General features: G+C 53.7%; 1 protein-coding gene and 1 long non-coding RNA gene across 2 annotated transcripts in view; both read left to right on the forward strand.

The window, feature by feature from the left end:
* Positions 1–15,812, forward strand: part of Cfap65 (cilia and flagella associated protein 65) — a 32,872-nt gene extending 17,060 nt beyond the window's left edge. Inside the window, 17 exon segments of the mRNA XM_028893104.2 lie at positions 385–598; positions 884–1,012; positions 6,481–6,657; positions 6,904–6,970; positions 7,121–7,234; positions 9,162–9,353; positions 9,459–9,617; positions 10,534–10,677; positions 10,973–11,086; positions 11,272–11,379; positions 12,662–12,706; positions 12,902–13,104; positions 13,662–13,790; positions 14,275–14,650; positions 14,653–14,762; positions 15,390–15,527; positions 15,637–15,812. Coding sequence (XP_028748937.2) covers positions 385–598; positions 884–1,012; positions 6,481–6,657; positions 6,904–6,970; positions 7,121–7,234; positions 9,162–9,353; positions 9,459–9,617; positions 10,534–10,677; positions 10,973–11,086; positions 11,272–11,379; positions 12,662–12,706; positions 12,902–13,104; positions 13,662–13,790; positions 14,275–14,650; positions 14,653–14,762; positions 15,390–15,527; positions 15,637–15,751 — 2,534 coding nt within the window. The 3' untranslated portion in view covers positions 15,752–15,812.
* Positions 15,813–17,258: 1,446 nt separating this feature from the next.
* On the forward strand, positions 17,259–20,387 carry LOC119088902. Its single transcript, XR_005092658.1, has 2 exons — positions 17,259–17,496; positions 20,113–20,387. It is a non-coding gene; the product is annotated as an uncharacterized LOC119088902 (long non-coding RNA).
* Positions 20,388–22,830: the final 2,443 nt, after the last annotated feature.

Consider the following 22,830-nt stretch of genomic DNA (forward strand, 5'->3'; position numbering starts at 1 on the left):
AGGGGGAGTGTTGACTAGTTGGTACTGAGTTTTTTTTAAGGGAACAGTAGAAGCTCTCTAAAACTTAGTGGCGGTGGTTGCCTGCCTGTGAATATATAAAGCCTACCGACTTGTATGTGTCAGAGTGTAGTTTTTACAGTCTGTGAATTACGCTCTGTTGCATCGAGACTGACAATCAACGGTGGTACAAGTGAAGTGCCAGGATGTGTGTTCAAACAAAGCAGTGCCTGGCACACAGAAAGTCTTAGACAAGAAGGGTTGGCTGCCGTCGGAAATGTGCTCCAGCCTGAAGGTCAGCCGCTGCTTCTGACCAGGGTTCTGCATCCACCCCCCCGGGGGGGGCTAAACCCTCTGCTCTCCCCCACGCTCCCGCCCCCCCCCCAGACAGCGTGGTTGGCGAAAGGCAGGAACTGTGCCACGTGTCTCTGGAAGCTGTGTTTCCTCTGCTCTCCATCCTGGATATCTGCTCCATGGGCAGTGCGGAGGGCATCACCCGGAAGCACCTCTGGCGCCTCTTCAACCTCGACGTGCTCAACAGTTACTTGGCACGTGACCCCACCTTCGGCGAGCTCACCTACAAAGTGCCCACCCGGCACAGGTAAGATAATGGACTCGGGGGCAGGCAGGAAGTGCCGGAGATGTCCGCGGACCACCCGCCAACCCTCCGACACCAGGCCTTCCCCAGGAAGCTGAGAGGGGGGTGAGGGTGGGGGAGCAAATTCTCGTCTATTCCTAGAGGGACCTGGGAAGGCAAGGACTAAGGAGCTGCCTCACTGGCCCTGAGTTCCAGACTTTTCGCTTTGTACCTGGGGGTGGGACCCAAGGCGAGAGCCCGGACTGGTCTCCACCTCCTTGCACGGAGCCGTTTCTCTGCCTCCCACAGCATGAGCCACACGCCTCCGATCTTCACTCCTCTGAAACTGGACTTCAATTTTGGAGCAGCACCGCTTAATGCGCTGCCGTCTGTGGTCCTCCTGGTGCTGAAGAACAGTGGGCTGGTGTCCTTGGACTGGTATGGCTGGGCAGAGGGGCGCTGCTACAAGGGTCTGAGGACAGAGCTCTGTAGGCCCGGATAGGGAACAGCCACTTTCTGGGGCTTCCTGGGAAAGCTGGGGTCTGCCAGTGGATCTCCCAGCGGCAGAGTAAGGGGGCCTGGAGGAGACTGCAGTTACCCACAGCACTTGGGGGGTGTCACTGGCTGCAGCTGGACTCTGGGCAGTGTACAGTTCCTGGAAACTGGTTACCGCTCTGTCGGTAAAAGAAGGAATGCTACAGAGCAGGCACTGTGTTTTTCCAGCCTTCAATCCTGGATCTTTATGATCCTGTGAAAAAGACCTCTCCGGGCTTGTTCAAAAAGACAGGGACTGAGGGTCAATGGACTAAGGACTTAGTCAAAGACACCCAGCTGTTAGAGGCAGAGCCAGGTTCAAATCCAGATGTACCAGCTCCAGGGCGCCTGCCTACCCCAGTTAGTCAGCAAGAAGGCTTCAAGTTGCTTCTGTACATCAGGACTGTCTAGGCACCGGGCTGCCTGCCAGATTCCCAGTTCAGGGGCTGGGGTCAAATGGAGGCAAATCTAGGTTAGCATGGAGGACAAGCATCTGCTGCCACGGAGGAAGGAGCCTGCCACTGGAGGGCATGAGTGAGCAAAGTGGAGGCTGGCCACAAAACGGAGTCACCTCGCAGGTCAGGTCACCGGAAGCCAGGCTTAATGACCTGAGCCTGCCAAGCTCACTCTTCTGTTCTTCTGATCTCTAGTCAGAGCCCAGAACTCATGCCCAGCAAGCTTCCTGTTTCCAGGCCAGGCTTGTTCACATTTCTAGCATGAGTATGCTTAGATTTCTTAGTAAATGTCTATTTACAGACCTTCAGTTCTGGTTGCCTAATGAGAAGTATAAAAGAAGGGTCTTGATCTGGATCAGGCTGAGGGAGATGAGACCCAGCCTGAGGGTGCTGGGAAGGTGAGGGAGGGAGAAGACGCAAGCCAGGGCGCCTGGTCAGAACCTGCTGGCCTGAGCAGAGGACGTCTTGGAAGTAGGGTAAAGGAAGGGGCTCTGTACCGATAGGCGTATAATGGTCACCCCTAAACTCTGACTGCCTCACACCTCTGTGGTGTTGAGATGAGGAAATTGGTTCATTAGGCTGCAACCGACAGGAAAAGGCAGGGTTGGGAGTAACTGGAAAGCTTGGTGGTTGGGGAAGCCCAGAGCCTGCCTTGGGCTTCAGATTCGATACTGGCTGGGCCCCTCTAAGCAGGCCAGGAGCCAGCATCTGTAGAGCTCAGGGCTTGACCTGTGTCCTGGGATATTTTGGTGGACATGGGCATGTACGTGTAGGAGCAACTCAGCTCACACTCTCTGTGGAGAAGGTCCAGGAGGTTGGCAAGCGGGGCAGGAAAGACCCAGGTGGAGAGTTCACCAGACTGGATTCTCTCAGCAGGAGATCCAAAGTACAGGAAGCTGGCACGCTTCTTCCAGAGTTCAAGTGGCCCGACTCTTCTGTGCTTTTTGTGCTGTGGTTCCTTTCAATTTCTCAGAAGATTCTTTTTGCAAACGCTAACATTTCTCTGCTGGGCTCATAAAGAATAGATGGAATCTTCGATTCCTCCCAGGACCAGTGGTGCGAGGAGAGTGTGGAGCTAGGCGGGAGATGAGGGTAGACAGGACAGAGGGAGACCCTGAGTTGGAAAGGAGGGTCAGAGAGCCACGAAGCTGCCTTTCCCCCTCAATCCTTTTCCCCCCGACACTTCTGCTGTGTTTGACTCTGGGGTATGGTTGCATAGTACCTCGTATCCAAGTGAACCGCCTCAAAGACGCCAAGTACGCAGCTTAACCTTAGTTCACGGTGTGCTTTTATTTCACGGGCTAAATTTGTCCCAGGTGCTTCCTAAAATTAAGCTTCAGGTCAGTCCTGAGAATGGAAATATGGACCAGGCCAGTCCCTGCCCTCTGAAGTATAACAGGAACCCAGGGTAGAACGGCCTCCCAGGACCCCAGGATGGGGCAGTGTCCTGAGAAGGAGGGAGAAGTGACATTCCCAGGGGTCATTGCCCACATTTGTCAGGGTGGTGGTGACATCTAAAGACTTTCAGGAGGGCTGGGTGTGTAGCGGCTCACTTAGTGGAGCGCTTGCCTAGCGTGTACAGAGCCCTGGGTTCAATCCCTAGCATGATGAGGAGAAAGAGGAGGAGGAGGAGGATGAGGAGGGAAGTGTTTTTAAGAAATTGAGAGAAGGGGGACCTTGAATGCAGCTGGAGGTACAGGCAGAGGCAGGACATGAAGGGCCTGGAATCTTCCTCTAGAGAGTTTGAACTTGTTAAGTGACTGAGGAGATGGGAGCTGCAGAGCCGGGAATATCCAGGGGAAGATCCAGGGGAAGATCCAGGGGATGATCCAGGGGATGATCCAGGGGAAGATCCAGGGGAAGATCCAGGGGAATGATGGATTAGTTGGGTGTGGTCCTCCTCCAGATGTGGGAGAAAGCATGCACATTAGAACAAGTTAGGGTGCCGGGTGGTAGTGGCACATGCCTTTAATCCTGGCACTCGAGAGGCAGAGGCAGGGAGATCTCTGTGAGTTCGAGGCCTGCCCCATCTACTGAGCAAGTTCTAGGACAGCCAAGGCTACACAGAGAAAAGAGAAACCCTGTCTCAAAAAACCCAAAAAAAAAAAAAAAAAAAAAAATAGGAGAAGAAAAGAAAAAGCCAGGGAAGAGGCCGTGAAATCATTTAATCAGGAGAGCAGCTGAGTGACTGTGTGTAAAGGAGATGCAGAAACTTCCCAGAGCATCCTGAAATAGCCAGAGTTCCCACTCTGCCTCTGGTCAGCGTCCCCCAAATAAGAGTACAGAAGCAGCACTCACCTGCAGTCAGAGCCTTCCCCCTCAGGCTCATGCCCATCCTGGAGCGTCCAGGGCTTGGGAGTACGCTCTGCTCTCAGGCTTTGCCCCACACGCAGACAGTTGGATGCTCTGCCAAGTGATTCTTTTGGTTTTTGTAAGAGAAGGCACAATACTATTCAGATTTCAGTCGGCGTCACATCAGCAATATCCCTTCCAGAATGTGCACTGTGAGGGAAGAACATACGAAGTACAGTACGTATAGATCTAGTACGTCCTCTTTGTCAGTTGCACGATATTCTACAGTATAAAAGGACTTAAATTATTAGGCCACCCCTTTACTGGAAGATTTTGTTCCCAATAAAAAGAACCCAAAATGTTTTTCTCTTTTTGCCGCCACGAAGAAAGTTTCATACATATAAATATAAGTGTGTGGGACTGGGGAGATGGTTCAGTTGATGTACAAGCATGAAGTCCTGAGTTTGGAATCCCAGAACCCATGTAAGGCCAGTCACAATAGCACGTGTCTGTAACTCCAATGTTCTTGTGTCAAGATGGGATGTGGAGACAGAAGAGTCATTCCCAGGAGCTTGTGGGCCACTAGTCTGACACCCATGGTGGTAAACAAAGCCTGTCTCAAACAAGATGGAAGGCAAGGACTGATACCCAGAGTTGCCCTCTGACCAAATGCATGCTGTGGCAATGTGCGCCCACACTCACACAATGTACACATATGACACACACACACACACACACACACATTTTTTAGATGTTCAGTATGTGTTGGTATATTTTCATGTTTGCATTTTAATCACACATGTGGAATCCTGAAAGTAGGGCTTCTGGGTCAAATGTTCACATGTGTGCTTGATCGTAGTAGATGCCGCCAAATTTTTTCCAAAAGGTGGCAGAACTTCCTCTCACTCCACCTACATTTGGGGATGTCTGCTCTTCCGGAACTTTACCAGCACTGCGTGCATCTGTTTTTCAAATTTCCCATGGGAGAGGAACCCGGGCAGACCCCTCATGAATTTGGAGTGTAGTTCCTGACTCCTGCGAGGCTTGTCGGCTCTTCTGCCTTCTATTTCTGGGTACTCTCTGTTCAACCCCTGGCCCAGTTTGCCACTGGGGCCAATTCCCTCCCATATCTCTGAGCGAGTCCTATCAAATGGTGGCCTTGGGACCCTTCGTCACCGGTTTTGCCAGCTGGTTGGATGGCAATATCTACTTTGCTCCAGTGTGAGGCCTTGCAAGGGAGTGGGCGGTTCTCTTCACGCTCTTGTTTGCTTCCTGATCACCAGCCCTCGGGGAACCTGTTCTCTAGCCTGTGTCCAAGCTAGCCTCAACACCCTCCTTCTCAGGGGCCCCTGGGTGGCACTGCCAGCATTCCCAGGAGTTGCAAATGGCCCCTTCCTGAGATCTTATGTGTAGGCGAGGTTTGTCTGTCACTGTCCCGCCAGCTGGCTCCCCAAATAGCCACAAAGAGACTTATTATTATTATTATAAATGCTCAGCTGATACCTCAGGCTTGTTACTAACTAGCTCTTACAACTTAAATTAACCCATATTTCTTATCTACGCACTAACAAGTGGCAGTACCTCTTTTCAGCAAGGCATGTTCATCTCCTGCTTCCTCTGCCTCTGGCTCCCCATGACTCCACCCTTCTTCCCCGTGCTCTCTTTTCACACTCTCTTTTTGTCCGCGAGTCCCACCCAACCTCTACCTGCCTAGCTATTGGCCATTTAGCCCTTTATTAAACCAATGAGAACAACAAATATTCACAGAGTACAGAAAGATTGTCCCACAGCACTTATGGAAGAAGGACCAGTGGCCAGCCCTAGGTGACTCACCTATACAAGTGACTCCCTTGGCTCCTGGTTCCCAAAACGAGCATCCCGGCCTTCACTTTTCTTTACTCATTTTGGCTCTGCACCTGTCTCTAGTTAGTGTTTGTTTGTTGTTTGTTTGTTTGTTTGTTTGTTTTAAGACAGTGTCTCAGTCACTATTCTATTGCTGTGGTGAAACACCATGTCCAAAACAACTATTATAAAGAGAAGCATTTAATTGGGTGCTTGCTTACAATCTTAGAGCGTTAGTCCGGGATCATTACGGCAGGGAGCAGACTGGCATGGTGCTGGAGAAGTAGCTGAGAGCTCACATCCTGACCTGAAGGCAGCAGGCAGGGAAAGAGTGAGGCTGGGCCTGGCACGGGCCTTTGATACCTCCAAGCCCACCCCCAGTGACACGCCTCCTCCAACATGGCCACACCTCTTAATCCTTCCCAAACAGTTCCACTAACAGGGGATCCAGTCCTCAAACATACGAGGAGCCATTCTCATTCTCCAACCCAGTCTGGGGCTCACTATGCAGCCCAAATTGACTTTGGCTTTCGGCCATCTTCCTGACCACTCACCCAAGTGCTAGTCCTACAGGTGTGAACCCCTGCTGGCTATTCCTAGGTTTGGGGACAGTTATGAAAGGAGAATCCGCCTAGCTACATTTGCTCACCAGAACCTGGGCCAGCTTATGAAATGGGGGGGGTTGCAAGGTGCCTGAGGTGTGGTGCAAGCCCCTCTGTCTGCCTGGCTCTCTGACTGACCTACCCTTTGCATGGCTTCCCTCCTCTCGCTTGCTTTCTCCAGGGCCTTCCTCTTCCCAAGCGACCAGCAGCTGGACCTGGATCTGTGGGTGGAGCAGGCAGAGCTTAACAGCGCTGAGCTCCACCAAATGCGTGCGGAGGATAACTGCCTCTTCTTCATCAGCCCCAAGTCAGGGAGCCTGAACCCCGGGCAGGAGCAGATGGTGGAGTTCAAATACAGGTGCTCCGCACCCCACACCCTGCCCTTCCTTCCAGGAGATCCCTAGCTCTGACTTTTCTCTGTATGACTCCAGGGGACTCTAGACAATCCCGCCCCCCGCCCCGGGAGGCCATCCCCTGCAGTGAAAGTCCATGTCATTTCTGCCTCATCCCAACTAAGCGGTGGTTGTCTGGCTCAAAGCCACACTTGTTTTCCCACTCAGAGAAGACTCCAGAACTCACTGCCCAACTTGTCTCCTCCTTTCAGCCACTTGTTCGTTGGCACTGACCGCCTCTCCGTGCTCTTCAAGGTGTCCCACGGACGGGAGATCCTGGTGAGACCCGACACCCTTGTCCTCCTGGGAACTGGCTATGGGAGCTCTTTGGACAGGGAGTGGTGCCCCTTGGGGACCTGGGGCCGGGATCTCGGCTGGGCATGCCAGTTCTCGCGGGCAGCGTGACACCCCTGGGCTCTTCATTTCCAGCTACAGTTCATCGGTGTGACAGTGAGGCCGGAGCAGAAATATGTGCACTTCACCTCTACCACCCACCAGTTCATTCCTGTCCCCATTGGGGACACATGCCCCCGCGCCAGGTCAGTGGTGTGTGTGATCCTGTCACCAAGAGGCCTAAGTATGGGTCTCTGGGTGTCTGTGTCAGTCTTGACAAGATGACAGACACTGCCCCACACGGGACAGCTGGGGAGATTTAAGGCCAAGTCTTCAGGAACTAAAGCACTTTGCCAGCCTCCATTCCAATGCACAAGTATTGTTCCCTTGTTAGCAAAAGGGTCTTCCAGCTTCTTTGATCCTGGACCACACTAAGATGTTTATATCGTTTATGCTGCCTTCCAGTGTTGACATACACATTCAACTAGAATTATTGCAGATCTGCCCCTACATATACAAACTACACAAATAATGTCTTTTTTTTTTTTCTGGAGCTGAGGACCGAACCCAGGGCCTTGCGCTTGCTAGGCAAGCACTCTACCACTGAGCTAAATCCCCAACCCCCAAGTAATGTCTTTTGAATGTCATTCTGTCCTATGTTTTAAGTGCTAGCTATGGCCCATTAGTTCATTTAGACCTGTTTGCCAGGAGGTCTCAGCCATAGCTTGGAAAACATTGCTCTTAGAAGCTCCTCTTTCCAGAGAGCTGAGGATAGGAATGTGAATCTCTAGCAGTTGCAGACTTTTTCCTTTTGTGTGTATGTGTGTATGTACGTGTTTGTGCATGTGCGTGTGCGTGTGTGTGTGTGTGTGTGTGTGTGTGTGTGTGTGTGTAGGTCAGAGCTCTTTTTAAAAAACCATTCTCCGCCAACCAAGCTGGCTTGAGAACACCTATGTTCACCTCTGGCCTCCACATGTATGCGCAAACGTACATACATACACCCACATATGAGAGAGAGAGAGAGAGAGAGAGAGAGAGAGAGAGAGAGAGAGAGATCTTAGAGTTCTGAAGTTCTGAGGCCTGGGAATTCCAAAATGAAGGCCAGGTGAGGTCCAAGATTTGGTGGTGTCTGGTGTGTGCACACCACCAACCATGGGTTCTAAACCATGAACCAGGCACGCATTTCCTCCTGTGGAGAGGGGTCTTAAATCTAATCAGAAAATACTTGGCTGCCCGCAGAACATTCATGTCATTATTGTGCCCACGACGTATCTTTGCCATGCTGGTCCTTATTGTAGTTTGCAGGTTCACGGTTAGGTAGGACTGATGATTTCCTCCGAGCAGCCTACATTACAACTCCCCATGCTATGGAACCTATGCCAGCAAGGAGGAAGGCTCTGTCAGTGCCAACTTGATTTCTGCCCTGGAGATGAGGTTTCAGCCAATGAACCTGGGTACAGAGTAGGCACAAATATTCAGCCTAAAGCCCTGGATCTGGAGATCAATGAGATGGATCATGCTGGAGAAACAAAGTCAGCATACTCAGGAGAGAGTACTAAGAGAAAGGACCAGGACCAAACCCTGGTGAACTCTTTGCTTTTCTCTGGTTTTCATTCTTACTCTTAAAAAAAAAAAAAAGGATTAGACAGCTCTGTTTTTTTTTTTTTCCCAAGACATCCTTTGGGGGCGTTCTTTGGTTCTTCAGAACTCTCCCCCACTCTCTTTTAAACAGGACTTCCTCTAACAGCAGACATGGAAAGTGGCAGTCGTCATGATGGACTAGACTGAAAGTCTTAGACGATAAAGGGTCCAGATGGTGTCTAGGCATATGTGGACATTTCCTCAAATCCCAACATGAATGACACTTATATCAGGGCCTTTTATAAACTGGGCAAGCGTAAATTGAGGGCAAATGAAGTAAGCTGCTTGTTTTCCAAACAGAGTTGCTGGTATCCCAAAATGTTAGAGACTGAATATCCAAGTATCAGGCCAGAGGGGAAAATGACTGGGGGGTGGAGCCCGGAGATCTTCAGGTTTATTGTGAAGATGACCTGCTCTCCCCAAATGGACAGAGTCCTAGGCTCTCCGCTCTGCAGCCTTGAGCTGGTTGATGGTCTCCCCATTCCTGCCCTTGCAGATTTACGAGCTATACAATGGTGGTTCGGTGCCCGTGACATACGAGGTCCAGGTCAGCGTTCTGTCTCAGGTTCAAGAGAAAAATTTTGACCACCCTATTTTCTGCTGCCTGAACCCCAAAGGGGAGATCCAGCCAGGTACTACTGCTCGGACCCTGTGGATCTTCTCACCCATCGAGGCCAAGACCTACACCGTGAGCAGCGGCCAGGATGATGTTGGGATAGTGGGGGTTGGCGCTGTGACTTCCTCACTGTACCCTGATTTCACTGGTCCCTTCCCCACCTCTGTAACTTCCCAGGTGGATGTACCCATACACATCCTCGGATGGAACTCAGCTGTCATCCGCTTCCAAGGAGTGGGATACGACCCCTATGTCATGGGTGACACAGCCCCCTTCCACAACATATCCTCGTGGGACAACAGTTCCATATACTCTAGGCTGATGGTGCCTGGGCAGGTGGGAGGAAGGGGGCTTGGAATGCCTGATGCAGTAGAGTCAAGGGTAGCCAGGACCAAGGGCTGGGGAGGCTAGGGAGAAAAAAGGATACAGGTTAAGGAGGGATAGAGGGTGAGACTTGGAATCAGCCTGGCGCCAGCTTCGAAGAGAACCAGCTCTGCAAGAGGCTGGCCCTGTCCGCTGACGTCTAGTATCCTTGGTATACTAGACACAGCATGTGCGTGTGATGTATAGTATTCTTGGGACACCGGCCCTGCTTCAGCACCCTTGATCCCAGCCTTTTTTATAAGCATAGAGTTGAGGGCTATAGCAAGATGTATAAAGAAATCTTCCTATTCTAGGCACTGTCTTCATATAGAACAGCCCCTCTCTTGGGGTCAGGTAGATTTTGCTCAAGATATTAGTGGTCGCTAATGCTACCTTTAGTCTTATTGTTGGGAGGCCTGGCACATTCATCTAACCACCATTTATTCAGCTATTTTTCCATCTACCCGTTGAACCTCATACCGCTTACGAATGTCTGTATCCTTCTATACAACCATCTCTCCATGGGCCCACCCATCTAATCACTACACACTTGCCCGCTTTTCTATTAAGAGCCCCATTAGACCCCTAATTCAGGATGGACACTGGAAACCCTGGGAACGCAACAGGCTTCGGGGTGAGGCTTTTGGGGGTTATCTTAGCTCTGCATGTGAGAGGAATTTGGGGAAGTTATCTGTGCCCCTGAACCTTCCTAACACACCCGACACAAGAGAAGAACAACTGTCCCTACAGCACAGGGCCACTGTGGGAGTCAGACGTGTGGGAAACGAACACAATAATGGCCCAGTGGGCGACGCACAGGAACTGGTAGTGTTTCTGCGGTTTCTTCTTCACGCCCCCCAAGTTGATGCTACGCTGTCTTCACCAACAGAATGTCTTCCTGTCCCAGTCCCACATCTCCCTGGGAAACATCCCTGTGCAGAGCAAGTGTAGCCGCCTGCTCTTCCTCAACAACATCTCCAAAAACGAAACGATTGTCTTCACCTGGAAGCCAAGGCCCTTAGATTTCGGAGAGGTGAGAGTCCATTTGCTCCCCTGATCAGAACTTAGGGCAAGGCTCCAAACTCATCCCGTGCTGTCCCATCCCATCTCATCCTACCCTATTACATCCCATCATGTCCTTCCTCATCTCCTACTGTCCCCTCCAACCCCATCCCATCCTTTTCTATCCCATTCCCTCTTGGCCTAGTCCCTCACGTCCCATCCTGTGCATTCTGTCTCATCCCATCCCATCTTGTACCACCTTGCCTCCTCCTATCCTCTGCCATCCTCTTTTCCCACATCCACAGACCCTTTCTCTAAATCAACAGGTAACTGTGAGCCCCATGGAAGGAGAAGTGACTCCCGAAGAGGCAGCCCCAATCCTGGTGACCCTCAAGGCCTCGGTTCATGCCAGCTTCTACAGTGTGGACCTGATATGCAAGGTAGGAACCAGCTACGGAGAAACACAGGGGGATTGAGACACAGCTCCCAAGTATGAGCTAGAGGAGGGTCCTGAGGTCTCCGAACCCCCAGAGAAAGGCGGGAGCCAACCCTCGGAAGGGCCCAAGGTAAGCTGCAGTCGAGGGCCTCCAGGTCTAGGCCTTCTCCCGCCTTGTGCTGGCCTCAGGTCTACCGGCAGGAACTCATGCATCGGTACCACAAGGAGTTACAGGAGTGGCATGAGGAGAAGGCGCGGCAGGAGGTGGAGTTCACCATCACAGACAAGAAAGTCAAGGTGAGGAGAGCTGAGCGGGACTCACCTTCCCGGACCCCACCGGCCTCAGCAGAAGAGACGGAAGTGGCGGGCCGGGCTGGCCCTCCACGGGAAACTGGCCGGTCCGCCCCACGAGATTAGATTCTACTCACTAGACTCAGGATAGCAGCCCCACAGCTGGCCAGAGCCACCCAGCGTGAGCAAGGCTGGCTGGCGGGCGATCGCCTGCTCCACACAGAAGGATGCCGTGGGTGCCTGTGGTGCGCAGAGCGCTGAAGGCAGCGGAACCCACACCGGGCTTACCTGATGGACACTGTGGCCTGGTGGCTTTAGGCGCAGGGTCTGGAGAGAGCCCTAGGTTGGACTCTTGGCTTTGACCTTTGCTAACTGTGTGGTTAAGCCACTTAGCCTCTCAGTCCCTTAACTGTAAAATGAAAATAACGGGAATGAGGGATTTTCTTCTAGAAACCCACAGGTGAGAGACAAGTAAGACCAGATTGGCCATGAGTTGTTAATAGATAGCGCTGAGTGACTGAACGATGGGAATTCTTTGTAGCATTTGATCCCCTTTGTGTATAAAATATGGGGATTTGGGCATTCAGTTTTTTTAAACAGGGAGTTGAACTCTTCCTGTTTCAGTCTCTTAAGTGCTTCCATGAGGCACCACACTCGGTCAACAACAAATGTTTTAAAATATGTTCTCATGCTAGCGAAATATCCACTTTGCTGTCAACATTAATACACACAGTGTGCCTAGAGTCGAGCCCAGTATCCAGAGACCATTTCCAAAACACAGGCTGCCATACCTCTGCAGGGAGACCAACAGGAAACATAGCACACCTTACTTCCTCCTAATTTCCTCGCCTTCCTCCACTCAAGTTCTTATCCCTCGATCTCCTCTGTGACCGTTCTCAGAAGCATCTGCTCCCCTGAAGCTTGGGCCCCTGTGAATACAGATCGTGTAGGGACTCGCGGGCGCGCACGCGCTTTCTGGCTGGCTTCAGAATGCAGGCTGTTTCCTTGTCTCTCTGAGTCTCAAAGACCCAGGGTACCAAGGGCAAAGCACCCTCAGGGCCCGCCTCCCTACATCTGATCACGGTCCTTCTCCAGCCTTCACTTGACTAGACAGGTTTCCCCTTGAGTGTTCTCAGGCGGCACTTACCTAGGGAAGGTCCGAGAAAGGAGTAGCACTGACTGGGCCGTGGGCAAAACCCAGAGGGAAGCAAGGTCTGGTTACACAGAGAGAGATGGGATGGGGACATGCATGGGGCTGTCACATGCTAAGCTGGGCTCTCTCTTACAGCGGAGAGCATATTGCACAGCCTGTGAGCCTGTGAAGAAGTATAAGGTAAGCCAGAAAGCCCCATGACATTCTTGGGGTAACAGGGAAAAGGTCCTCGTTTGCCCCCAGAGAGACTCTCAAGCCTTCTAGAAGGGAGGGAGGAAGGTACTATTAAGCAAGTCCACAACCCTAGGGAGCTCGGCCAGGGGACCCAGGAGCCGTGGGAGTTGTCCTATCACCTATACCTGCCTCTTCCTAAAGACACTGCCTCCCATCACAAACCAACCATCTCTCAGCCGGCCTGCCAGCTGGAACCTGAAGTTGGCAAAGGAGGAGACATCGTGGCCATGTCCTCAACCACCTGTACCAGGCCTGCTCTGTCTAGGCCTCACTGCGAGGGCCCATGCCATTGACTACTACCTGGCCAACTTCTTCTCTGAGTTTCCCTGCCACTTCCTGTACCGGTGAACTCTTGGGGAAGCATGGGCCGCCTTCCTCTCAGCTTAATCCTCTCCCCCGCCGCCCCCCCCCCTTGTAGGGCAGCAGTGTCCACACTCAACCTTTAGGAAGGCTTGAAGCAGGAGCAGAGGCAGTCATAGGGCGCCATAGGCCCGAAATACCATCCTTACTGCCTAGGTCCCTTGTGGTTGTTTGTTGGTTGGTTGGTTTGTAGTTTTTTGAAACAGAGTTTCTCTGTGTAACAGCCCTGGCTGCAGCGCACTTTGTAGACCAGGCTGGCCTCCGTGCTTAAGTCGTTTGGAAGAGAGTAATAAAGAGGCCCTGAGAAATCCACCAAGGCTTCCCACTCTCCTCTTTTGCCATCTTGGAGCCTCTGGGTCCTCTCTAACCTAAGGGTCGGGTGTGGCTCTCTTAGGACAGCAACTACATTGTGTTAAGGCTGGGAGTGTGCCCAGCATATTTACGTCCTCACGACTAGGCAGCTATCATCATGGCTTTGTGCCCCCGCCGCTACCGCATAGTAGCTTTCCAAGTCCGCTCAGAATATCCTGGTCTGCCCCAGGGAGCTGCCAAAGAAGAAATCCTCCAGGGAAGAGCCGAAAGCTTTTGAGGACGAACTCCCTGAAAAGGAGGGTCCTATCTCGAGGCAGAAGAAGCAGCTTCTGGTCGACTGTCTCACCACCATCATCAGGTACCAACTGCTCTGTGCCCCTTCGTCCTCACCCTCCCACCTCTCCAGCTGCGTCGGAGAAAGCTTTGGAAACTCCAATACGCCCCTCTCTGAGGAAAAGAGAATTCCTTTGCAAGATCCCTCTCCTGGAGGACCCTTGGGACAGAACAGGTCTAACCGAGCTGAGTCCTGATGATTTCCCTTTCTACGGCTGGTCCTGATGTTATCTAGAGCCAGTTGCCTATGACCTCGGGAGCTCTGCCCTTTATCTGTATTGTGACTTGCTGGCTCTGCCTGCACCACATCCTGGTCGCCTCTAAGACTATAGGGATCAAAGATGCCTTGCTCCAAGGGCTTTCCTCCCAGACCTAGCACTTGATAGTAAACACAGTAGCCAGAACTGTCCCTTAGGAAGCAGGGGTTCCAGACAACCTTGTCCCAGCTGAAAGTCCTTTTGTTATATTCCATCCCTTCTTCTTCTTCTTCTTTTTCTTTTTCTGCCCAGGGGCCTGCTGGAAGACAAGAATTTCCATGAGGCTGTGGACCAAAGCCTGGTGGAGCAGGTTCCCTACTTCTGCCAATTCTGGAACGAGCAGTCGGCCAGGTTCCTGGCCCAGAAGAGCAGCTTGTACTTAATGCCCATCCTGTCCCTTCCCTCCAGCTGCTTTGAGGAAGGAAAAGACAAAGAGGGGGAGGACAAATATGGCTATGGAAAGAGTGCCGGGGAAGGTGATGAGGATGATGAAGAGGAAGAGGAAGAAGAGGAGGAGGCAGAAGAAGAGGAAGAGGAGGAGAGAGAAGAGGAGGAGCTGATCAAGGAGGAGATGGAAGAGGAGATAGACAAGGACGTGAAGTTGACCTGGTCGGAGATCAAGGCCACCGCACAGCCACAGCCTCTGAGTCCCAGCAGTCCTTGCAGTGGCATTGGCAGCAGGATCTGAAAATCGTGATCAAGGAGGAGCAAGAGAACGATGAGAAGGAGGCCATCGGAAGGTGAGCCGCTGGGACCAGAGGAGAACCGGGAAGAGGCTTACACCGAGGCAGCCCCCAACCCGAGTGTGACGCTCTTCCTAACTCGGGCCCCAGGGACAACCTCTTGGTGTAGTGTAAGATTTGGGTGGGAGGATTTTCCAAAGAGCAGACCCCAGTTTTATGTAGTGTGTGATACCCGATTGATAGCCTCTATCAGCATAGCGCTACCGGGAGTGGGGTGGTAGGCTTCAAAGTCTCTTCACTAGCAGGGAGGGCCAGAGGACAGGTTCCACTTTTCTGATACCACTTTCTCCTGGGGCTTTTTTGGAGGGGGGGCAGTTTATTCTGTCCTTTGAGATTCCTTGGCCCCACACAGCCAGCCACTCCTGCATCCTCTCATCACTACCATCCTCCAAACCTGGCTCTGCTGTGGCCACTGCCAGGTTTGATTCCTAGCCACACACCTTAGCATCTGTGACATGGCAGCAGGGTGCCCCCATCGTGTTAGGGCTGGGAGGGGTAGGGGTTCCCGTGGGAATCTGTGCAGAGCCCCCCCCCCCCCCTCACGGCACACTTGCACACCGCTAAGTGGAGAAGCGGCTTGTAGATCTGCAACCTTGCTAACAAGAGCAACACCCTCCTTCCCAGGCTACCCGCCTTTGCCAACCTGCAGGAGTCGATACTGGAGAACATGATCCAGAACATACTGGTGGAGGCAAGCCGTGGAGAAGTGGTGCTCACCTCCAGGCCCCGCATCATCGCCCTGCCACCAGTCAGCGTGCACAGGTCTCTGCGGGGTTATACTCGCTGCTTGGAGGGGAGCGAGACAGGAGATGCATTCAGATGTGGTTAGAAGCCCCTCCCTCACTGCTACCCTCGGCTTTCTGTTTTGCAGGACAGACACCCTGTTGTTGCCCATGCAACAAGGAGAAGTAATCTGCACTGAGATACAGCCTCCTATGGACTGTTTACTGGTGCCGTCATCCAGCCCCTCATACATGCATGTCTAATTCCCCCCACCCCGTCCCCTCTTTATCGTCCTGCTAGTAAAACATTTAGCATTCCTCTCCCTATAGAATTGGATTTTATTTTCCCCTGCCTGGAGAAAAGAAGTATGTTGAGATGTGTGGAAGGAAGGTGAGAGCTGCTGGTGTGGACCACAGAGACCCACCATACCTCTAGAAATGGGAGGAAGAGTTTCCCCTGGGCTGGTAAGAGTGCTTGATACTTGCAGAGGGGTGCTGGACTTAGTCTGGCCAGTGGAGGGCGCTTCAGGAGGGGCACGGCTGGACTTTGCTACAGTGTATCCTGGAAGACAAGAATCCAAGCGCTAGGCCTGGTGGGCTAAACAGGTGGCCACAGAGGCTGGATGGACACAACTTCCCACATCTGTTCACCAGCACCTCCAGGGCCAGCCTGGTTCCTTGATCTCTTCTAAGAGGGTAAGAAGAAGCCGAGCGCGGTGGTGGCGCACGCCTTTAGTCCCAGCACTCGGGAGACAGAGGCAGGAGGATCTCTGTGAGCTCAGGGCCAGCCTGGTCTACAGAGCTACTTCCTGAACAATCCATCAGAGCTACATAAAGAAACCTTGTCTCTGAAAACCAAACCAAAAGCAAAGTAAACAAACAAAAAAGGTTAAGACGTAGGGGAAACTGAGGTACTCAATAGCAGCAGGCACTTTTGGAAGCCACGGTTTAAGGGGCTACGGACGCTGCTCAGTGACCCCCATTACCAATCCTCAGACCCAGAGAAGGTCTGCCTTCACTAGGACGTCCGCCTCTGTTTTTTCCCTAAGCCCGGCCCTGCAGCCTCTGTCCTCTGCTCCTCCCTGAGCTCAGAGCCAGGTGGGTGGAAAAGTGACATCTGGTGTTGTTCCAGAGGCGCTCAGGTCCCCGGCACCCTCCCCTGCGTCCCCCTTCCCCCCCCCCCCCCCAGCCCGCGCCGCCAAGGCCTCTGCAGAAGCTTGGTCTCGGAGCCAGGGCGGGGGAGGGGGACGCTCCGCCTCCATGAGTCAATATTTGCCCCGAGCAAACGGGCGCCCGGACAGGTGTGTGTGTGTGTGTGTGTGTGTGTGTGTGTGTGTGTGTGTGTGTGTGTGTGTGTAGGGGCGGGGACTGAACTGGCAGTATAAGAGTGCTCTGAACCCCGGCTAGGGCACAGGCTCCGGGGCGTGGGCTGGGGACGAAGCCAAGCCTGGCTGGTTTGGGCGGAGGGGCAGGAAAGCGGCGGAGGAGGGTGGCCGGGGAGGGAGGGAGGGGCGGGCCAGGTGTGCACCTGTGGCGTCCGCCGCTGCCGCCCGCCGACGTGTCAGCTCCCCCGGGGCGCGCAGGTGAGAGCGGCGGCCGGCTAGCGGAGCGTGGTGCGGCGCTGCCCTCGAGGAGGAGGATCACCCACGAGCCATCGCCGACGAGCGCCGCCAGGGCCCCGGGTCCTCCGCTCCGGCCCCGCGACGAGCCCCTCGCACAAACCGGACCTGAGCGTTTTGTTCGTTCGGCTCGCGTGAGGCCGGGGCGGCTTCTCAACAGCAGCTTCGCAACAGCAGCCCCGGGGCTTGGCCCGATCGCCACGCAAGCAAGCAAGCAAGCAAGCAAGCAAGCAAGCACCTGCCCGCCGCCGCCGCCGCCACCACCACCGCCACCGCCACCATATGGGTCGCAGAGACTGCGCACCGTGCCCGGGGGGACATCCGGCTCCCATCAGGCCCCGCCTGCCCCTGCCCGCAGACTCCGAGCTGCCAGGCACAGCTCGCTGCAGGGTAATGCGGGCTGAGCAGGCTCCAGCGGGGTGGCTGGAATGGGCTGAGGTCCAGAACAGATCCCCTTCTGAAGGTGGAAACTGGGATTCTAGCCCCGCTCGGTCGGGGCGAATTCTGTGGCCTTGGGCAAGTGTTTTCCCAGCCTCTTGGTTCTCGCGTTTGCAAAAAAAAAAAACTTTGTTTCTCACAGGAGTGAGGGCCTCCACCAACCTCTTTAACCTGGTTCCTGGGCTCCTACCATTCTGTTGAATCCCTTGAATCCCTTTAACCTGGCCCTCTAAGAGCAGGTGCCAGAGCTGTGAGGTGTAGAAAATCTGGGTATTGTGAGCTGAAGACGTCTGTGTCGACTCAAATCTACCCCTCCAGCTCTCTTCCACGCTGCCGCAGCCACCCCCAATTTTCACTTCTACCACCTCCTGGGTCCGTTTTTCAGTCCAATCAAATCTGAGATCAGCCAAGAGGACAAACTCAGGGTCTTCAGACACAGGACAGGGCTCACCACCTTTCTCAGACCCCCTAATCTTGTGCTCTCTGCATCCCAGTCCGACAGGCTAGTCTGAGTGAGTCTAGGTAAGCGCTCAGCTCAGCCAGAGTTCCGTCATGGATCATTAGTCACAACCCAGACCTGGGATGGGCCACCTCCATTTCAGTTACTTAAAATGCCGTGACCTGGCCTGCAAGAAGGGGATTGTCTTACACTCTGGCAGGGGAGCCCCGACTGAGAGCCTGGCACAAGGGGGAGAGGCCAGGCCAGAGAGCAGTGAGTCTGTCCTCTGACTCCAGGTGCCTTCTCTGAGACTGTGTGGTGACAAAGGCCAGCTGTAGGATGGCATAAAAAGCATCCTCGCCCAGCAGCAAGGATCCCTTGGCTGGTTTCCCATTCGGGTCAAGGAGCAGCGGTGGAGAGTGGTACCCCACACACCCAGACAGAAGCAATGCCAGGAAGATGGAACACTAGGGTCACCAGTTCAAATGTCCCCAGAAGTGCTGTCTTGTCCCATCGGCCACCCCTTCACTGCTGTCCAGGGGCCCCACAGGATCTGCTGAGCTCCCGAGGGATGGTTTAAAAGTGGCCCTGATGAGGGAGGGTGGGCTCTCGCCTGAGCTAACCCCAAGGCCAGGCTAGATCCACATGTCCTCAGATGGGTATACGTAATCCCCATCCTGGCCTCCTGGACTAGGTCCGTCCCTTGGCACAGTCCTCCTCCCTTGCCCTCGCTGGCACTGAGCGAATTACCCTTCAGCAGCCCGGATCACCTTCTAGTCTTTGACAGCACACTCTTCCCTCCCCGATGATGACATGGAGCTAGCGCTCCTTGGGCCTTCCAGATCTTGAGTCTGCACAACGGAGGTCCCTCCCTGGAATGGTCCCCAGAACATATAAAAAAACAGCCCTTGAAAGTAGGGTGACCAAAGAGAGACCACGCAGTGGGCTGAGGATCTGGCCTGGGGATGGGCATTGCTGCCCCTCCCTAAAGCCACCTTTCCCGGGTCCCCACCCCCTACCCATTTCCAAGATTCACTTTTCCAGGCCATGGCGGGGCATCTGGCCTCTCCTCTGGGTCCCTCCCCTTCAGACCGAGGTGGAGTCTGACAAGCCTGCAGGTGCTGGGATGGAAAGGGGGGGGTACACAGCAGCTGGTGTGCGGGCTGCCCCTCCCCCTTCCTGCTCGAAGCCAGAGCCTGCTTCCTGTCTTCCCTGTCAGCACTCCGGGTTGGGGGGGGGGAGGGAACAGGTAGGGGGGAAGAGGGAAGGGACAGATGAGTTGAAGTGCTGCCCTGGGGGTAGGGGTGGGGGAGACGGGGAGACCCAGAAATGGCCAAAGGGGTGGCTGAGGAAGAAGAGGCCGGATAACAGGGGCAAAAGGCAGATGGAGAGTGTAGCTCAGAGCCAAGTCAGGTCAGAACCAGAGGGGGAGCACTCCGGCAGGGAAGGGAGAGGTATAGAACCTTCAGACAGTGGAGGCAGGACCTAGGGGGGAAACCAGGGGCAGAGGCAGAGAGAAAGCAGACACACGCAGGCACACACCACAGACACAGACACAGACACACACACACACACAGAGAGAGAGAGAGAGAGAGAGAGAGAGAGAGAGAGAGAGAGAGAGAGAGAGAAAGAGAGAGAGGAGAGCAGAGAGAGAGAAAGAGAGACTGACAGAGACAGACAGACAGACAGACCCCGCCCCCACCCACCCTGATGCATTGACTCAGCCTTGGGAACTTCTGGGCTCGGAGGCTTCCCGGGGGTCTGCATGAGAATGGAGAGACTTAGGAGTGGGCGCTCACATCCAGGTGCTAATCCCTATCCAGGTTGGTACCAGAGCCTTGGTGACCTTCTTGGAGATTAATCCCCATGGTGACCGCAGCTCACCCCCTCACTCTGGCTAGGCCAGGTGGGTAGCTGGTGGGGCCGGTGGGGCAAGCCGGGGGCAGGATGGGGAAGGAAGAGAGTCTTCTTCAGAAGTGGCAGCACCAAGGCCTCCTCCAGCAGCCAACTTAATTTACAGGTGAAAAACTCAGGCCCCATGCGGAGGATGGGGGTGGGAGAGGGTTGGCAAAGGCCACTTATGGAGCCAAGAAAACCAGAGGAAACACCTTTTTTTTTTTCCTTGACAGCATAGGCCTGAGCAAGAATGGGGGACTTGGAACACATCCCCTGACCTGTCAAACGTGAGTCAGCAGAGTGGATCGGGGAGATGGAAAGTGAAAGGCTTCCTGTGGATTGCTCTGCTGGCTTCTAGAACCAGGATCAGGTGGGAAAAGGAGGTTAAGGATCCCAGGGCTGTGCTGGCTACCCAACCCCTCCCAATCCAACCCCAGAGGAAGTGGGGAGAACCCTGAGACAAAGACGTTCATAACTGGAAAATATAGCAGCAGCAACGGCTACCATCTGAGTGTGTATTGCAGGGTGGTTCTGTGTTTTACATACATTTAAATCCCCACAGCAGTCAAGACAATGATTCCCATTTTACAGAGGAGAAAAATGGAAGGGTAAAGTGCAATGGCTTTTGAACAGTAGAGTTAGGATTTGATCTCAGGCAGCAACAGGCTCCAGAGCCCAGCTAGCCTTCAGTACCTTCGTGATCACAGCTAAACAGCTAAGATGACGCCTCTCTGGGTCACTGCAGAGGGGCCGCTGCGTTGCATGTCAAAGCGCATGAGGGTGTGCTCCAGTGTGAGCCCTCCCCCATGCGTGGCACATAAATGACTGAACAAGCATTGTCCCACAAACGGACAGATGCTGAGGTGTCCATTGAGCCCCGGGACAGGGCAATTCACATATCAAGCTGTGGGGTCGTGCCCATGTACCTGTCACTGAGGATGACTCTACCTCTACCTCACTGCGAACCTACGGGCACGTATCCTCGCCCTGACGTCCTAGAAGAGTCTTGTGGCCTTGTGTTGAGATTGGTTCATAGAGGCGAGAGCCACCTCTCACCTCTTTGGATGGAGATCAGTTCTCCAGCCCTACTGAGGGACAGATAAGCTAGGGTGGGATCATGGGTCTATGTGGGTAGGGCTCCCATCTGTATGGTGAACTGGCTTTGTCTCATGTTGGTTGACTTATCTCTGTCTCCTGGGAGACAAGGCGTGTACAGCCCCAGGGAAGGAGCTCATCAGCCTGTTCCAGAGCTGAAGTGGGCGGGGCCTAGAGGAGCTAGGAGGCTGCAGAGGACAGGCCGGCAATGGGACTGGGGTGGATGAGGGCACCACTCACAGAATTTGCATTTTTCAGTCCCCAAGGCCCTGGATAATTTCCCTGTGAAATGAGGGGAAGAGGTGGGATCAGGCCACCTTGAGGGAAGGACATTAGCCACCAGCACCTCTAAACTGTCCAGCAATACTGAGAAGCAGGCTTCTTCATGGATTAAGACTCCATATAGGGGCAGTGCCCCTTCCCCAGGCATTCTCTGGATCTTTACTGAGATGGAGCTGTGAATGGGAACTCAGGATTGGGTCTGGGCACTTATCTGCAGAGTCCACAAGGTCCCACACGGGATGGAGGATTTGGGTGGAGTGTGAGCTCCTTATGGAAGCAATCAAGCTCAAGCCTGAAGGTTCCTTGTGGATCCAAGGGTCAACATGGATTGGGTATTTTCTTAAAATCATGGGGTGGGAGGTAGACAGAACAGGAATGGTGATGTGGATAAGGTCTTAGGACTGACTCCTGGGATGTGTGTGCCAAAGGTCCCTATGTGAGATGATCACCTCAGTGGGGTCAGAGAGCCTTGTGAGGTCTCCAAGTGATTTGGGGGATGTAGAGCTGAGGTTGCTGGGTTTCTGGTTTGGCTTTGTTTTTTTTCCTGACTGTTCCCTGAATGTCAAATCTGTGGATGTGGAGGAGGTAAAAGGGATGGTACTAAGCTGGCAAACAAAGCCACCTGGGCATCCATCCTTCAGGAAGCTCTAAGCTCAGCCAATCTGGGAAAACAAACAGGAACAGCTGCTGGGGGCAGGAGGAGCATGAGGGGGAGACCAGGGGCTGGAGCTGGACCCGCCCGCTGGGGACGGGAGGATAATGGAAGGCGTCTACAGCCCAGCACCCCTCATAGTTTTGTTCTGGCCCGTCAGGGTGCTGGGGCTGCCTGGGAGCCTCCTGGCCCCTCTCAGTGGTGTCTGGGTCCCTTTCTCATTCTCTGAGGCTTGGGGACACGGGACCTCAGTTGCTGTGGGTGGCAGAAGCAGGTGTGGTGGTGACAGATGTGCCGTTTAGCCATGGACGTGCGGTGCGACCTTTATATTTTCCCGATGAGGGAACCGTGGTGGTGCAGATGGAGCGGGGAGGCTGGCTGCTGCCAAGAGAACGTCCAACTGGAAAGGGTAGACTTTCATAGAAATCACCACCCCCCAAACCAGGATACCCCTAATTCTAAGGAGGAGCTCATCTTCCCTCTGTGTCTTTCCAAACCCTGGAGCTAACGCACATCTCTGAGGACTCCTAACCAACACACGGACTGGAAGCTGCCTCCACCCCAGGCCCAGCTCCTGCTAAACATGACAAACACAGTCTCGGAGCTAACACATGAGCACAGTCACCAGCAGCACAGACGTGTAGCCTGCAGTCACCACCACAGCCCCTCCTGAGCAACCTCCCCCCCACCCCCGCCCCCCACACCACACCACCAGGTCTGGCTTTCTGGCCAGTGCAGACTGGCTCCGCCCCCTGGTGGCCACCTCTAGAATTGTCTAATGGAAGGAAAATGATCTTTTATTATATATATTTTTTCTTTTCTCAAGCCTCACTTCTTGCTACAGTCAGGACTTGTGACACAGAGCAGAAACGAGAATACTAAGCATTCAGGAGTAGCTGCTGTGCTATATGGAATCAGGACT

Source organism: Peromyscus leucopus, chromosome 13 (assembly GCF_004664715.2).
Source record: "Peromyscus leucopus breed LL Stock chromosome 13, UCI_PerLeu_2.1, whole genome shotgun sequence".
Classification (NCBI taxonomy): domain Eukaryota; kingdom Metazoa; phylum Chordata; class Mammalia; order Rodentia; family Cricetidae; genus Peromyscus; species Peromyscus leucopus.